Here is a 19147-nt window from a genome sequence, read left to right on the forward strand (position 1 = left end):
CACTCAAATTCCGTTTTCCAATTCCAATTTAACTGAAGTCCAAATTCAAAATTTTCTTTAAGTCATTTATTCATTTATTAATTCATTTAACAAACATTTATTCTCTATTATGTTCCAAACACTGGGCAAGGAAGAGGAGATCCCAAGATGGACATGGCTAAGAATCTAGCTGAGAGACACACATGGTAAAGCATGGTCGTACTAGCTCCCATCTTGGGTCACAAGGGCAGAACAAAGGCAGTGGTTAATGCTACATGGGGAGAGAGGATGGCTTTAAGAGGCTGTGACATCTAGTCTGAAACTGGAAAGATAGAATTTTAATTTTCCCACAGACAGTGATACAGAGTGTTTCCAGCCAAAAACCATAGCTACAAAGGCCCAGAGGAGACACTGTCAGGCAGGGTGAGTGTATGCCTGAGTTTGGTGAAGGGTAGAGTCTCAAGTTGCACAGGAAGGTTGTGGAAGTCAGTAAGTATATTAGGACTTGATCATGAAGGGCTCTGTGAGCCACGTTTTATCTCAAAGGTAACGAGATGTTACTGAAAGGTAGAATCATGAGGTGGTCAGATTTGCCTTTCATAGGAGTAATCCTCACAGCACAATAGTATGGCTGTTGGATTAGAGAGAAGTTGCAAGCAAAGGCAGGAGAGGACACTTTTACCAAAGGATATTAGTAAACACCAAAACGGGAAATGATAACTTGAAAAAAGATGCTTACCATGCGTTGAACTTCCTAATTTAACTTGGTAATAAATGCCTGGAATTCAGGATAGATACTTGAGTTTGAGACCAAGATTCAGGAATCACTGAGACGTAAATAATAGTTGGGATCAGAAAATGAATGTCATCTCTATACAGAAGGAGACAGGAGGACGGCAAACCCTGGCCCTGAACACTGGCATCTCAAAGGCAGATGGAGCAAGTAACACCAGAGAAGAAGTTGTTCTCCGAGAAGTCAGAAGAAAACTAGGGGAGAGGCTCACAGAAGCCAAGGGAAAGGAGTCTTGAAAGAAGAAAAAGATCACTGGTCAAATGATACAAACTGATCAAATGTGATTTAGAATAGAAATATTCCTTGGATTCAGAAATAATGAAAATTAGAGAATGCAGTGTGAGCCGTTGCACAGGTTGGTTGGCATCTTTTATAGGACGATTAACTAGGATGTTTCTATCTCATCTCAGGACCATGGAGTATAATCTCCCTTTTCTAGACTTTGGCAATTTCTTTGTCTAATGTCTCATTTGTCCTCATCTTCTCTTCAGAAGAGGGACTGGCTGCACACAGCCCAGAGAACATCCATTCAGCCAGTGAGAGCAGACACCTGCCTTGTGTGGTTGACTGCCTCTACCAGGAAAACACAATCCATTCAATAGTCACCTGACCATGCCAGAGCCATTTCTCGGCAAATCCCTACCACTTGCCTCTTAGAAAGGCGTTCTCGCACATCCCCTTTCAGCAACTGCTCCAATATCCTGCCCGAAATTTTACCCTGAGCATGTTATTTCCTAGCATTAGGTCCTCCCTTTGGAGGAAGGAGATTAGAAGCCCTTTCTTTGGCCAAAAGCTTTACTTGGTATCGATCATTTTGACTTTTTGGTGATTTTTATCAGGTCCTCTGACTATCTTGGATATCCACACTTCTGGTATCATACATGAAACAATTTGTCAGCCAGCATGGCCATTTGGATTTATGTATTCTTACCGACATCCACCACTAGAAATGCTGTATCATTAACCCTGAATTTCAGTCTTTATTCTTGACGTCCTGCCCATTCTCACCTTGATCCCTCTGACTGTGGCAATCCCCACTCCATCCCAGCTCTTCTGTATTTAACTGGCCCAGCAAAGTTAAATGCCTCCTGATATTTTCAAGCTTACTTCTGAATCAGACCTCTGATTATTACTTTTGCAAATCATAGACATTTTTCTGTCCTGAATTTAAAATTTTAAAACAAGTCATAGAGAATATAATATGCTTTTCTCAATGAAAGAGTTTTTTCCCCATTATAAAAGCAATTCTCATTATATATAACTTACAAGGATCAAAAAAATACATATATGAAAGGAAAAAATGTCATTTCTAATTATACCACCCTAATATTTTGAGATTTAACATTGTTGAAATTAATTTTTTATTTTATTTCTAGTCAGAGATTTTTAAAGTTTTATTTTTTGACACATGTTGTACATGTAATTTTGTATCATGACTTCCTCACTAAAGGACATGTTTTCTAAAGAGAAATACTAGTAACTAAATATAAACAAAGTTAAGTGAGGTTTCACTATAATAGCAGTACTTAAATATTTATAACTCATTATAATTTTCAAGCCCCTTATACACACATCATCTTTTAAGTCATCTTATTTTATTTATTGATTTAACCATAACCAGCTAACAGTTGTAGATATTGTTAAAATTCATTGCAAGAAATAAACTCTTTAAAGATGACATCTAGAAAACTGTACTATCTGTTTCTTCTTTGGCTTCCTGAATTCATCTTGTGCTAATTCAGTACATAATATTTACGAAAATATGCAATATTCACTACATATTTACTGAAGAGTTGCTTTATATAATCATAGAAAATTGGAAATCCTTGTGATTACTCATTTGTAACTCATCCAGTTATGATACATCATGTGTCAAGGCAGAATTTAGAAAAAGAAGTGTTAGGCTAAAACATTAATGTTTCAGTTTTCCAGAAATTTTATCAAGTATCTGTCCATATAAAGTTTACTATTTTAAACTTTTTGATCTCCATTCACATTATAGTGTAAAAATAGTTTCAAAAGTGATAAAATAATTGTATCAGACTATCTTTTTGTTGGCTTGTTATAGTCAATGATCCTCTGCTCCCCAGATAAGACCAAGCATTGTAGTCCATAAAATCTTGCTGAAGTGGTAATACCTACTCCCTAATGTGTACATTTTGAGCAGTAGTTCCATAATTATTATCTCTTCATTTAACCTGTTAATCATTTAAAGTTATAAATATTAAATATCTAGCTCCTAAGTCAAACCAATGTGTCTTAATAAATCCCCTATATTTATTGAAAATAACTATACCCTAATTACTCCAATAAACCATATTTTAATATTTCCTCTAAAATATTTAGCTCTTATAGTATAGACAGTGTCTGGAAGGACTAGAAATACATATTCTGGCTGAAATACTAAACCAAAACTCAGTTGCTTCGGGAAAATGACAAAAATCCCCCTTTTTGTTTTAAATAAATTATAAATACTTAGTACACAAATAATGGGAACTTGAAAAATGGAAAATGTTTGTGAATCTAATAGGCCCTCTTAAAATAGAGTGACAGGATTAAACATCACTTTTCTACATATGTGGTGTGACATTTTCATTTAGTTCCAAGTTATTCTACTTTTTATGTGACTCTGGAGTTTGTAAACATGCCATAAAATTTGGTAATTACATAATGATGATTTCATGGTTCTAGCTTAGTATAAAGGTGGCTAGACAGAGCAGAAAAATCGATTTTCTTTTTTACCTTTGTGGAAAGAAACAGAAGGAGACTGAATGCAAAATCTGCATTAAGACCATGCTAGAATTATAACTCAACAATCTATTACACATGAAATGAAAACCAGGTGCAGCCAAGTGTTAGTTATTGTGCTATGATATTCTGCCAATGGGTTAAATTCAAAAATCCCTTTGTTTAACCCATGCCTTGTTTTGTCACCCACAATGTTCCAAATGCATATGATCTGACACTATCTCTTGTTGTCTCCTCTTGCCAAAGGTACTCAGAGGCAGGACTGTCCCTAGGCAAAACCGTGAAGTAGGTGAAACTTGTGTTCATTCCCTACCGTTTTGCAATGACAATCTCACCTTAGATTCTCTCCACCTCCCTGTCCTCAAATGCCTACTCCAGTTGCTCATTGCTCTGGATTTCCCCACTGTTTTCCAGGGTCTCATGCTGTTTCTTGTCCAATCCCTCTTTGATTGTATAATTTCCCTACTCAAAAAATGTTCAGTGGCTCCCCAAGAGGAGCCAGGCAATCAAGATCCTCCCTCCTTTCCTTTCAAGTCTTATTTCTCACTGCTTCTCTCCATTATTCTACTGCAAGTGGATCACCCATCTTGCCCTTTTTATTTACACATCTTTTTCCATATTATTCCTTTTGCCTGAGCTGGCCTTCACCTCTCACCTCCATTTATGGAAATCCTAATCATCTTTCAAGACTCCGCTCAACTGTATCTCCTCCACGTGCCTTCCGTGATCACCCCCAGCCTCTCTCCTCTGCAACTCATCCATACCACTCATATGGCACTTACCACATGTTGCTTTGTATTATAATATTTATGTATGTGTCTTGTCTCCAGGCACTGTGCTGGGCGCTTTACAAACGTAATCTCATTTAAATTTCACAACAATCCGATGAGGTAGGTATTACTATACCTCTTAACAGTTGAGGAAACTGAGGCTCAAATAGGTTAAATAATTTGCCCAAGGTCACACTGCTAGAAAGTAACAGAGCTAGGACTTGAACCTAGGTCCCAAAGATATATTCTTTCCACTAAACCATATTGCCATCTTTTCAGTTCTTTTCCATCTTCTGAAAGATGGATGGAGGTTTAAGATGGAGGAAGAGACCAACTTAGGTTTTCTGATTAGCAAATATGTATTCAACAAAGAGATAGAGTTTATAGATAATTACTGTATTCCTAGCTAGAACTGATTGGTTAACTATAATCCGTGAGAAATTCAAGTACAATGTGAGATAAAAAAAAAATCCTTACCTAAAGTTGCCAGAATAAATAAACATGACGTAAGAAGAGAGTGTTCAAGACAATTTATAATTCAAGAAAGGCTAGGTAGCATTGGTCTCCGAGCACTGTTGGAAAATGAGTAAAAGGAAAAGAAGTAAATGTGGGGTTGACTAGGAAAGACTTCCTGTAAAGTCCCCTGGATTTAAACAATTTGGGGTGATTAGGAGGCTGATGATATCATTATCCTCCTAAATATCTCATGAACTAACAATATCTCGATTGAGTATAAAGCCCATTTGTTTCACTTTGCCCCAAGTGTAGCATCTTGAATAAGTTGGAGGAGAGAAAATTAGTGTTTCTAAAAGGGAATTTTCATCCCAAATGGACAGATTTTACAACTGCCCTCTCCAGCACCCAGGACATGGAGTTTCAGTTCACTCTGGACATCTCCATTCTGGGAGTCTTCAGCATAGGACCAGCTTTCTGCCAGTCACAAGGCAGAGGCCCCTTCCTGGGAAGAATTTAGACTTAGGATCTCTGTGTGTTTTGACACCACTATGTTTGCCTCTTCCAAGGTGAAAAACAAAAATCTGTCTTCGTTTCTTCTCTTATTCTCTTCTCATTTTCCAGTCCCCCAGCCTGTCATATTATCAGTTACATATTTCTTCACATGAGTGAGATGCAGTTATTATTAAACATCTTCTCAGTGCACCTCTATTAATTTCTGACAGTCATCTCAACTTTGTTGACAAACTCATTTCAATTTATATATGCTCTCTGTATGCCAATCCCATTCACATATGGCTCTACACTTTTATTCCTCATACCAATCTTAATAATAAATTTAAAATTATTGTTTAGGGAAAATAATGCACGTAATCTATTTGAAAGTAGCAGGCCTCGCTAGACTTTAGGTCCTGTGTTTGGAAGCCTGAGAATTTTCATTTCTGTTATGTGCTGAATCAGAGGCATTCAATGAGCCCAACGGAAAAACCACCTTTAACACACTGGAAAAAATTCAAACTTAAAAGCTCTTTTTTCTTTTCTTTAAAGTTTTTATGATTTTTCTTAGCCTCCACAAAAGTCTTCAAAGCTAATTCACCTTTTTTTTCCTTACTTTTTATTTTGAAATAATTATAGATTCATAGGAAATTACAAAAGCAATGTGCAGAAAGATCCTGTGTATGCTTCACCCTGTTTCTCCCAGTTGTTACATCTTAACATTATTATATCAAAGCCAGGAAATTGACATTGGTCTAATTCATTTAAATTTCAAAAAAGAAATAAAATCCAACCTGAAGACAGCCTACTCAGTTTTAAATTTCCTTCTTTATTCTGTTTCTGCTCACACGTGGTAACCAGGTTGACAGTCCTGGAAAACAAAGGGTGGTATGCCCATACTACCATAGAGAAAGTTCTCCCACATTGCTAGAGATGATCCTCAGCTGTCATTCAAATCCTTGGTCATTGTCATAGCAGAGCTGTGGAAGACAGCCCACATCAGAAGACTTGGGTTGGAATCTGGTTCTGCATTCAAACGTGTGACCTTGAGCAAGTCGCCTGACCTCTCCAAGCTTCAGTGTCTTCATCTAGAAAATGGAGAAAGTACTTCTCCTGCCTACTTCATAGGGTTGTTGTGAGGATCAAATGTGATGATGTGTATGAAGGGAGTAGGTAGACTGTGAATCAACAATCATGAAGTTTGTATTCTTTTTTGAAACTACTGCCAGTTGCAGAAGTGTAGTTTTTCAGAGGTGGTTTTATTCTTAGAAACAGAACAAAATCACCTCTTTATTAGCCACAAGGCCTAGAATTTCCATCATGTGTAAATGACCTTTCCTTTCTACCACTCTTGGTAAGACAGGTACTAGCGATATATTGGGCAAGCACTCTGTGACCTACATAACCCTGAGGCAAACGATCTATTTTAAAATAAATATTTCTTAACATTTTCTTCTAAAAGGTCGAATGCATTTTAAGTAGCTTTTATTTTTGTTTTTATCCTAACCACAGGATTCATTCTTACTTTTTCTCATGCCATGGGATGTAAAATCGGTGCTCTTGACAATAGTGAGAAATTATAAGGCTACCAGGTTAGACAGCGGATGGTTTATGAAGTAGAAATGGAAATCATCTAAGCTGCATTGTTCCTTGGTTTGTCTGGATATATAATATAAATTCCCTAACTCAGTGGTGGATTCTGGTGTGTGGGAAGTAAAAACGCTAGTCTTGGCAGTAAAGGTGAAGAAATATATAGGAGAAAATGAACTTAAATCATGGAAAGTAAAGATAAAAAGTTTTTGTGTGTACTAAATGTTTTGGGCACCACAATAAAATGTTAAGATTTGTTTTCTCCCCTTTCCCCCCTATATACAGGCTGGCATGGCTCTGACCTATGACCCCACAGCTGCCATACAGAATGGGTAAGTAGAGCATGTTGTCTCTGTTTTAATTGCTAAGATATATTTGAGCTCTTGAAATCAGTACTGAAAAAAAATGTTCAAACCTGTCTAGGTTTTAAATCTGTAAACAAAAACTTCAAACCCAACATTTCTCACCAGTGTACTTTTTTCTTCTCATGAGTGACTCTGACTTCCTAGCATCTCCCAAGTCACCCATTCTCACAATGCCTCTGCCCACATTAAGCCCTTCTCTCTCCCTTTCTCTCTCTCTCTCGTCATCTGAGAATGAGTAAGAAATAGGATGTGAAGAGAGAGAATAGATAGAACTAGACTGGGAGAAGTATCTGTGTGTCTCTAGGATAAGAGTGTTGCCCCTGCTGATAACTCTAGAGTTTAGCTTTCAACAATTTTAGTGTGTGCTTAGGTTCATTTTGACATTAATAATGCTTTTACTCTTTCTTTCTGTCTATCAGGGGAAGGGTAATGGACAGAAGTCAAGTTAGTACCTTGGTGATTGTGTCTTCATTCTTCGCTATAATAAGCATTTTGAAATTTGTAGCTCCTTACATAGAAAAAGTCACATAGCTTCAAATTCCTCCTCTGAAAAATAAGACTTAAACTACATGATCTGGCCTCTCTAAAATTCTGTAATTCTGAATACCTTTGGTTGAAACTTTCTTCTGATTTTCCCATCCATTTCTTTTGCTTTGGCTCTCCTGCAATTGACAATAATTATTCTTTAGTTGGTTGGTTATTTTTATTTTCACTGCCTTTTATTTTGGATTTCTCCATGGCTTTCAGTTGTTTCTAAGTCTCATTAAAGAATCCATCTGAATGAAGGACTCATTTAAGGTCAATGTAGAGGATAGAAGAAATTAAACTCCATTTTCTATTTGGTCAGCTGCCTCTAACGAAAATCTGTGTTGGAAGTGTTTAAATAATTACCTCCTATTCTTATAGTTATTCCTTCAGGCAGTCATTTATTCAGTCTTTCAGTAAACATCCATTGAATCTTCCAGGCACAGTGCTATCTCTATAAATTTAAAAAACTATGTATGGGGGCCAGCCCTGTGGTGCAGGGGTTAAGTGCTCGTGCTCAACTTCGGCGGCCCGGGGTTCGCAGGTTTGGATCCTGAGTGCGCACTGATGCATTGCTTGTCAAGCCATGCTGTGGCGGCATCCCATATAAAGTAGAGGAAGATGAGGACAGATGTTAGCCCAGGGCCAATCTTCCTCAGCAAAAAGAGGAGGATTGGCATCAGATGTTAGCTCAGGGCTGATCTTCCTCTCACACACACACACACACAACTATGTATGAGGGGCTGGCCCAGTGTGACATAGTGGTTAAGTTCAAACACTATGCTTCTGCTGCCTGGGGTTCGTGGGTTCAGATCCTGGGCATGGACCTACACACCGCTTGTCAAGCCATGCTGTGGAGGTGTCCCACATACAAAATAAAGGAATATTGGCAGAGATGTTATCTCAGGGGCAATCTTCCTTACCAAAAAAAGAAAAACAAAGAAACCTTGTATGACATAAGACCTTTGCCCTCAAGAAACTCATAGTCTACCCTTCCATAAAAGAGTAAACACAGATGGTAGGATAGGGTAGGAATCTATTCCTTTGTCCCTTGTTGATTAAAAGTTCCCTCTAGGAGTCAAAATTAAAAATATCTTTTCATTTATCCAACAGGCATTTAATTATTTCCAACAAGTCACTATAAACTTGGTGTGCAGAAAGAAATAAAGACATGGAAAAGAAAGTCCTCTAGAATCATATTGTGTAGTTGGGGAGATAACATAGTTAACTCAAAGGTACAAAATAATCATTATATGCTAAGCTTTTTATTATGTATACACAGTAAAAACCCAATGTTGTGAAGAGTCTGTCCTTGCTTGAGTGGCTAGTTGGAACTTCTCTGAACAAGTGATGCCTTGAACTGAGCTCTGACAATATATTATGGCAAAAGACAGAGAAACTAATGTGACTCTGAAATTTTAATCTCAGAAAGCTTAATCCTGGAAACACTGGTGGTACCATTAGCTGAAAGACAAGGAACAAAATGGAGAAAGAGGATGTGCTCAATGTCAGACATGCTTGACTCATGAGACTCACCTAGACAAAAACAATCAAGAGAACTGTAAATTTGGGACTGGAGTAAAAACCATGCTTTCGTATGTATTGCTTTAGCCAGTCATCTGTCCAATGCACAATTTAAAATCTGAATTTCTCCTCTAAAGACATAATTTTCCAAGTATTCATCCTGATTCATTACAAACCTAAAGAGAAAAAATTGGAGTTTCAGCTCCCAACCTGAGCAGCCAAAGGGGAACTTGGGGCGGTGCTGTGTTCGGGGCAGTGAGGACTGCCTGGTACACAGTGAACATTTCTGCCTTCTCCTCATGTCTTCGCTTCACATTTCAGGTCACCACCTCTATACCACATCAAGGTTGACTGCAGTACATCTGTCTACCTTAACTCACCTGCTATGTGATATGTCTTTATCTGTGTCTTATACTAACAATGTAACATTGTATCCTTTGACATATTTGACAGTTGCAGAAATAGTTCACCTTCTTCTGCTGTCCACTTAGATGTTTACAACAATGAATATTTCCCTCATGAAACAAATTTTAGTTAAGATGCTGAGAATACCCATCTTCTTGATTTTATCTACTCTCATTTGATAAAGAACTTTATTCCAATAATCAGTCCCTCTCTTCAATACCTTCCTGTACACTGAATATTCCTTTTTGCCTGTAGATATACTCCAGTCCCTCCTACCTATAAAAAGGGTAGAACCAAAATACAGTCATGTGCCACATAACAATAGTTCGGTCAATGACAGACCACGTATACGATGGTGGTCCCATAAGATTAGTACCATATAGCCTAGGTGTATAGTAGGCTATACCATCTAGGTTTGTGTAAGTGTACTCTATGATGTTTGCGCAATGACAAAATTGCCTATTGATGCATTTCTCAGAATGTATCCCTGTCGTTAAGTGATGCATGACTGTAATTCTTTCCTGCCAGTGGGATCACGTCTAGTGACTACACTATTTTAGCCTTCTCTTTATCGGTAAATAACTCCAGTTTTTTATAGATGCTGTCTTCCTATGTTCTTCTCTAATAAACCCTATTAAAGTGTGAATTCTGGTCTCAAACTTTACTGCAATTTCCCTTGCTGATGTCCCCAGTGATCTCCAAATTTGCCAGTTGTAACTGTGACTTTTTTAGTCCTTATACTATTTGAAATCTTGCCTCATTTGACTTTTTTTTTTTTTTTTTACCATTTATACTTTCTTGAAAATTTCTTATCTCTGGGATTCCACAACTCCATTCTTTACTGATCTTCCTTGCTCCTCACTCTTACCACTCACTCAATATCTTCTTCTGCCCACCTTTGCTAATCTTGCTCAGGGTTTAGTCTTATTTTACTCTGTCTTCTCTCTGGTTGATCTCATCCACTCCTCTTGTTTTTAGGAACTGAAGACTCCCAAGTTTGCCCTTCAAGTTTGGAACTAGTTGCAGGCAACATTACCCGTGTTTCTAACTGCTTATTAGACATTGCTATTGAATATCTTTGCATGTCCCAAGCTGAGGTCATTATCCTCATCAACTCTTCATAATACAAACCAAACAAATGCAAATCAAAAACAAATATCAAATTATTTGTTCCTTTTTTTTTTTTTTTTAATTCACTCTAAAGTCATTTAGGCTAGAAACTCCAGTTGTCTGGGCTCTCTCTTCTCCAACATTCTTCATGATCAAATTGGTCATTAAGACTTATTCAATCTATCTTTCAACTGTATCTTCAGCCCAGCCCTTCCCTCTGCCACTGGTTAAGTTCATTCCATCACCCTTCTCTACCTGTACTAAGCTTTTACTTGGCTCTAATATAACTCTCCCCCAAACCATTTTCACATTGCTTTTTGAATAATTGTTTAAAAAGCAAAATGTAATCACAGGAATTGTCTATCTGCCTAGTTTAAAGTATTAAATGGACTTGATTAACTACCAAACAAAATTCAGACTTCCAAGTTTGGCACAAAAAGAACTACGTGAGATGGTTCCTGCAACTGAACTGGACATTCTGTGATTCCCAAAGTATCCCATGCTGCTTTACACCTCTGCATTGTCTCGCTCGTGGAATTCTCTCTGCTTGGAGTTCAGGCATGGTGATTTTCCCACTGCTTTCTTGCTTTCTCTCTCTCTCTTTTTTTTTCTTCTTGTCTTTCTTTCCTTCCTTCCTTCTTTTCTTCCTCTTCCTTCCTTCTTTCCTTCCTTCTTTCTTTCTTTCTTTCTTTTTCTTTCTTTCTTTACTCTCTCATTTAAAGAACACCATCAAATTATACCAGGCAGAGCTAGTTACACAATTAGTTACAAGAGAAAAAGTATAAGCAGTGGTTAAGAGTGCAAAGTCCAGAACCAGCCTGTGCAGATGTGCATCCAAATTCTGTCATTTACCAGATGTGGGCAAGTTGTTTGTCTTCCTCTCCTGTGAAAAGGAGATGATAGTAATATTACTTTGTCATAAGACTTTGTAAGGATTAAAGGAACCCTGTGTGGTACAATGTAATCATCAATGTAAATATGGATATTATTGTTGCACTGTATTTGATGTTTCCATGATACATTTAAGTCTTTTTATCATGCAGCCATTGACATCCCTATTTATTTCCCTACTGGACTATTCACTCAGTGAAGGCAGGTTCCATGTCTTATTCATCTTTGTAGACTGTTTAACGCAGGGTTGTGAATGCCCAATCAGAAATAGGAAATGTGACTGATGTCATGTGCTTGGCTCCAGCAAGATGGCATCAGGGAAACCATTCGCCTTCCTGGCATTAACCCACTCGGTCCCTATATAACACCTTAATCTGATTCTCCTTAAATACAACCTCCAATTTCTCCCAAAGCAGCCAAACTGCCCATGAGTTTCTCATGTCCTGGGTTGGTTAAGAATGGAGTTCTGGAAACCTTAGACTATCCATTGTGTTGTTGGTGACAAGAAGATAGAAATTTTATATAATAAAATAGGAAAAAATAGGAAGAGTGTAGCTAATTAATCCTATTCATTTGATACTTCTTCATAAAGATGATTTTTAAAATGTTTTGCTCATCTCTGATTTTATTACATTATATGGTAATGTTTGAATAATAGGGAACCAGTAGATCAATCATTTCTATACATCTAAGATGTCAAAATAACCAAAAATATTTTCTCAACTACTGTCCGTTGAGTTAACATTAGCATGTGGCTCTTAGAGGTGTGGAAGCTGGTTTAGATAACTTGCTCAGCATATTGAGGGATCTAAGCATGAATGTCCAGAATAAAGTATGTTACTCCTTATTCACATTGTTGTATTCAATCTAGCAGTCAAACCAAACTCAGAGAGCAATAACCTAACAGAGACAGAAATATTTATTACTCTGGGGAAGAATCTGGTCCCATTTTACATAGAACAAATGATATCCAAAGATATAGTTGCAACTTACTCTAATCCAGTAAACATTGCTAATGCTGACTCAGTTCAGTTCAACAATCAGTTTTTCTTTTGATCTATCTATTGCACTGTTTAAAATCTTTTTGGTGATACAAATTTGATAAAGAAAATTTTCGAATCACATCAGGGACAGTGGACATGTAGACAATTCTAGTATGAGATGCAATGCAAATAGTATTGCAATAGAAGCACAAAGTACTATGAGATTTATGTATAGATTAACTTATATATGTATAAAGGTTTCTGAAAGTACACAAGAAATGGTGACAGTGCTCCTCTGGGGAGGGCCAATGGAGTGCTGGGAAATAGGAGTAAGAGGGAAACTTGTTTTTCATTGTTTATGTTTTTATATCCTTTCAAAAAGAAAAATAAAGACAATTAATGCCATAGAAACACAGAGGAGAGGCAGTTGCATTCTAATGAGGGATTAGGAAGACCTCTTGTTGGAGCACTGACATGAGCTTTTCCTTTTGAAGCTGTCCCTGTCATAGCTAAAGGACATATTTTATGATCCTGTGTATTCCACAGCTGTATACTAAGCCATAGGGTTTTCTAAGTATCATAAGCAAATGTGTGACTGAGTTGTAGCTAGCAGCTCAAACTGTGTAAAGAGTTCAATGTTCTGAGTTCCATACCCCCCACATTAATACAGCAACATGAAACTGAAATAAGTACTCCCAAATTTAGCTTGATTTTTAGCTAATGAAGAACAAACATTTGTAAACGTGGACCATGGTGAAACTGTGCTGTTTGTATTTGGGCAGTAGAAAATGTCGGTTCTGTAATCTGCTTGAATCTATCCAAATTATCACTTTAAAAAAATTAGTTCAACATCACTTCTATCTAAGCCTTTGAAGGTCACAGTGAGGAAGCGTCTGGATCGCAATGGAAAAGTGAAAATCTTAGTACTTTTTACTAGAGGCTAACTTATGAGAATCAAAATATCCATTCTTCTTTCGGAGCTCTCTGGTATAACTCTGTAATTGCTATTGTTTTGCCCTATTGCTTTGTTAGCAGTCCAATATGAAATTCCATCACTTTCAAATATGAGTGTGGGATGTGGGAAATAATCCATCTCCATATTTAAAATCTCCTCTTTCCTGTGCCCTTTTCACTAAGGACTGCTATGTAAAAGCCTTTTGGATTGTTTTATTTGAATAAAATGTATTCTTGGGAGAGATGTGAAAAAGAATGTTTTCTATAGCATTGGTTTGCCAGCTGTTTTATATGGGCATTTGATATTAAGGGATACAGAAACCTTATCTTATTACACTAGGAAAGGAATCTAATGTGAAGGCTATGTTGGTATTGCAATAAAAATGACCTATAACTTATTAATCTTGTGCTACAGTGTTACCCTGAGGATAGTATTCATGGTTCTGACTCTAACAATATTGCCTGTGGACATGAAAGACAAGCCAGTGCTGTTTATTTCAGTGTGCAAATAGGATTTTGTGTGGTTTTCTACACTAAAAAACATTCTACCCTAGGGTTATTGATATATTCATGTTATTTTTCTTGTCAGTGAAATAAGATTCCACCGTATTATTACTGACTGCCAAATCCCCTGAAGATGACTTTTCTGCAGGCAAAATAATGTCCTATTAGTGACCTAGGCTTGCATTTTCTGGACTTCTGGAGGCCACTTGCTTTAAATGCCATAGAACCAAGTAACTCTTTGCATTTCTTAAAAATATTAAGGTTTTCAAAGGCCAGCTTAGAGTTCTCTAGATAGACCTTACTTAGTTAACTTCCCTTAGCCACTTCGACCTTTGACAATTTGTTCATGTGAAACCACTCTAGAAATAAGTAGTTCATATTCCTAAGGCAAAGTTTCTCAACCTCAACACTACGGACATTTTGGGTCAGATAATTTTTAGTGTGGGAGCTGTCCTGCGAATTGTAGGATATGTAACAGCATCCCAGATCTCCACCCACTAGACACCAGTAGCAGCACCCCCACCCAGTTGTGATGACCAAAAATGTCTCAAGATCCTGCCAAACGTCCCCTGGGGAGCAAAATCTCTTCTAATTTAGAACCACTGGGCAAAGTATAAAAGGAACACTTGTCATACACTTACTGTTATGTGAATTTTGGCAAAAAAAATCTCTCTTAAGAGAGTAAACTATTTCCAGGAAATAGTTGTTAAAGAATTAACTCCCAGTTTTCTATAATAGTATTTGCAAGGTGTAATGCATATATTACCAGATACAAAAACATGAAGTCACATGTTTAGAATTACCTTAGTTTTGTTATTATGGCTAAAAAGGTCTGTCAATTTTCTCTTTCCTGTTCCCCAATAACACGACTTCAGTGCTTAAAGTATTTATTTGGATGTTCTTTTTTCTTTGATGTGATGGCCATGTGAAAGTGCCTGAAAACCATGACGGATACATGGCAGGGACTGAGAAAAAGCAAAGAGATTGGGAAAGTCATTCTGCAGTTCTCTCTTTGGAGTCTGGCTCTGTGTATTTTCTTGAGATACGGTACCTCTAAGCCTCAGATGCAATAGCAGCCTCTCTTGTCGTGGTTTAGGCAGGGGTTTCCTGTAAATTCATCTGGTTTATGTTTGGACTTGGGAAGAGCTTATTTCAGAATACCAGAATTAGGGGATCAAGACGGTGTGCTGAGTCTGTTCTTCCCAGTACATTTTCCATTTTAAATGACTCTCTGACTTGAGTGGCAGTACTGGAACTTGCTGGGAAGTATGAAATATCATTCTTGTTTGATGGAAAGGATTAGAGGAGATAGAACAAAAATGTATTAAATTTTCCCCCAAGGGTTCTCTCTGTCGGTATCAGTTTACTTGGCTGGTTTCTGTATATTTCTGCTCTCTGTTTTCCCCATAGACATTCCCGTAAACTCTGCCTGTCAATCCAGTTCTTATTGCTTTCATGTTTAATACTCCAATCGGTACATTTTACAAAATAAACCAGCCACGCTAAAATGTGATGCACGATTCGCTCTGTTGGTGTAAGAGGCTGAAACTGGGTTTCTAACAGAAGTTAAACCACTGCATGGTGAATGAGAACTGATTGTGGAGTGGTCATGAGTGCCTATCATGCCACTATGAGCCCCTACTAAGTCTTTCTGTTCACTACCTCAAAAATAAGATCTGTCAAAGATAAGATCTAAAGGGGATTTTTAAATGCAAACCATGATTTTTGTAGAAAAGATCTGTTTTCCCTGGTTACTAATATCTTTGCATGTTTGGAAAGCAGGTATTAGTTAAGCCTCCACTGAGCATTTACAAATATGCAATGTTTGCCTGTCTTCTCTGGGTTCTCTCCCCTCAGCTTCCTACAGGTTCGGGGACTCATCTTCTACACTCCCATCATCTTGACATTGGCCATCCTGTACTGCAATTACTACTTATTTCCCTAAGTTGTTCAGCATTCATTCATTCAACCTATAGATATTAAGTATCTATTATGTTTCAGGCTCTGTTCTAGGCAACAAAGCCGATGTGTCCTCAACTCTTTTAAAACTGACATTCTATTGGGAGAGATAGTCAATAAAAAGATTGTATTAGTCAGCTGAGCTGCCATACCAAAATACCATTGATTGGGTGGCTTTAAACAATAGAAATTTATTTTCTCACAGTTCTGGAGACTGGGAGCCCAAGATCAAGGTCCAGCCAATTTGATTTCTGGTGAAGACTCTCTTCCTGGCTTGTAGACAGCTGCCTTCTCATTATGTCCTCACATGGCCTTTCCTCCATGTGTACGTGTAGAGAGAGAGAGCAAGCCCTCTAGTGTCTCTTCTTATAGGAACAGTCATCCTATTGGATCAGGGGCTCACCCTTATGAGCTCATTTAACCTTAATTTCTTGTTCTTAATTTCTTAATCTCCAAATACAGCCACAGTGGGAGTTAAGACTTCAACATATGAATTTGGGAGAGATGTAAACATTCAGTCCATAACATACATAAAGAAAGTTTTCAGAATTACTACTTCAGATAATGATAAGAGCAATGAAAAAATAAATTAGAGGAAAGGAATAGAGAACATTTAGGGCAGAGATGGTGCTTGCTACTTTAGCTACAGGCCTCTCTGAGGAAGAGAAAGTTGAGTGAGAAAGAGGTAGCCTTAGAGAGATTTGGGGAAATGAGCATTGTAGGTAGAGAGAATTGTAAGTTCAGTGGCCCAAGATGGGAGTGAGGATTACGTGACAGCAGAAAGTCAGTGTGGTTGGATCCTAGTTGTCTAGGAGGAGAAGGGTAGAAGAAAATATTAGAGAGATAGGCAATAGTGTGATTGTGCTAGCCAGTACCAGGAATTGAAGTTTTGTTCTCATTGCAATGGACATCCATTGGAGGGTTTTAGGCTGATTAATGTATGGATAAGATACAATATAAGTGGCTAAATAGAGCAACTCTAAGAAATGTTTTAGAGTCTTACCTATCTTTGATACACATAGTATATGCTCAATAAATTTTTTAAAGTGGGAGTATGGATGTTTTCTCACATAGTAATTGATTTAAGTCAGATTTATTAGGTGTAATTTACATAGAATATATATTCACTTTTTATAGCATACAATTCTATGAATTCTGACAAGCACACAGTCATGGAACCACCAAACAATCAAGATATAGCACAGTTTCATCACTTCTCAAAATCCCCTCATGTGTCTTTGTAGTCAGCCCCTCCCCCAACCCAGCCTTTGGCATTTAGTGGTCTATTTTCTATCTTCATAGTTTTGCATTTTGCATAGTGTGATATGAACAGAAATATAAAATATAAAGTCTTTTGAGTCTGACTTCTTTTATTTAGCATAATTCACTTAAGACTCATCATCTTAAATGTATCAGTAGTTCTTTCCTTTTTATTGCTTAGTGTTCCATTTTATGGAGGTACCACAATTTGCTTATCAATTCAATTCAAGAATATTTGGCTTGTTTCTAGTTTTTGACAAGTATCAATGAAGCTGTTATAAACATTTGCATTAAGGTTTTTGTGTAAATATAAGTTTTCACTTATCTTCGGTTAATATCTACTAGTAGGATTGTTGGGTTATATGGTATGTGTATATTTAACTTGATGAAAAACTACCAAGCTGTTTTCCAAAATAGCTGTGTCATTCTGCATTGCCACCAGCAATGAATGAGAGTTCCACTTTTTCTGAAGCCTTGCCAGCGCTAGTATTATCTTTTTTTTTTTTTTTGGCCATTCTAATAGGTGTGTAGTCAATATCTTCTTTTACACCTCACAACTATAAATTTAAAGGTCTGTTGGGTATGCATAGTAAGGATGTAATGTGTAATGGAGTAATTTTTTCAACTACATTTTTTTAACCGAAAGAGCATGACTGTATCATCTTTATTGAGAGCTAAAGTAAATTTAAGACTATAGTTCCCCAATCCTTGCTTGAAGACTTTTATAAAATCTAAGCTTAAAGAATTTACTCCTTGAATCATGGCAACCTTGAAATCCAACCCTCCTACATTCAATGGGAGTCTTTGGAACGCTTCTTTAGAAAGGTAACCCATGATATTCTCTATTCAAAATATCAGCAACCCCTGAGGAGTGATAAAGCTTTTGTCCCCAAGATTCCAACCTCAGTTACACTATTTTTTTAAAAAATTAAAGTTAGTAGATGACTTTTGCTAAGAGTATGGCAAAGTGAAATAATGACTCCATTATTCTTGAGACACATTTTCCCAATCTATCCTCACATCAGTGAAATATTCCATCACAGGCCACCTGGTTTTGTCTTGCTAGGTGGCTGGCCACTCAAGCCTTTCACTTACCAGTGAGACATGAAGGAAGTAACGTGATTGAAAATTCTGTTCAAGAATTTGAGCATTAGGTCAATTGTGGACTCTAGAGTATAGTCTGAGCAGAGATGGGTGTGTCACTGATTTCACTACCTATAAGCTACCCTTAAATTGGTCTCTAGAAAGATCATCTGTCTTCTGATTTGTGAAGCTCTGATCTTGCCCAGTATTGTCCTATAATTGTTCGATGAAGGGCACTGGAGGACTAGAAAATTCAGTGGTTTTTACAACATCTACAGGAGTATATCACATAGATCCAGAATCTCTGCCAATGCCTTGAATGAATCCAGAAAATATTCCTATTACCACCTAAACACAAATTGTCTACTTTTTTCTCTTTTCATGGAGAAAGTATTTAGCTTTGTTTCTGCATGAGGGCATGGACTTATGCCTGGCACAAATTATCTAGAACTCTCTAGGAGCTGATCCTATTTCATAAATTAAGAATGAGACAGAATTTGTGTATGTTTAACATTAGCCATCTTTATAATGCTCAGTGCTCTCATTTTGCCTTTCTTTCAAGGAGCTGTAGCATGGCATTGCCTTTTTTAAAAAACAATGCCCATGGCTTTTCTCCCCCTGTTAGTTAAACATACTTTTAGACTTACCTGGCATAAGAGAGATTTTGTGCAGCCAATTTTATAAGATGAATCATAGTTGTCATTTTGTTCAGAACAATTTATTTCTCTTCATGGAATCAAATACTATAAATCTCTT

General features: G+C 37.2%; 1 protein-coding gene across 9 annotated transcripts in view; it reads left to right on the forward strand.

Annotated features, from left to right (window-relative positions):
• The window catches only part of RBMS3 (RNA binding motif single stranded interacting protein 3), a 674890-nt gene that overhangs the window by 549725 nt on the left and 106018 nt on the right, over positions 1-19147 (forward strand). For 8 of the 9 annotated variants that reach the window (XM_014790089.2, XM_004419451.3, XM_004419446.3 and 5 more), the window contains exon 8: positions 7114-7160. In XM_014790089.2, coding sequence (XP_014645575.1) covers positions 7114-7160 — 47 coding nt within the window. Of the gene's footprint in view, positions 1-3766; positions 3806-7113; positions 7161-19147 lie in introns of all 9 variants that reach the window. The other variant, XM_087430659.1, reaches the window with a different exon arrangement.

The sequence above is a fragment of the Ceratotherium simum genome, chromosome 5, assembly GCF_057802395.1.
Source record: "Ceratotherium simum simum isolate JZ-2026a chromosome 5, ASM5780239v1, whole genome shotgun sequence".
Taxonomy (NCBI): Eukaryota; Metazoa; Chordata; class Mammalia; order Perissodactyla; family Rhinocerotidae; genus Ceratotherium; species Ceratotherium simum.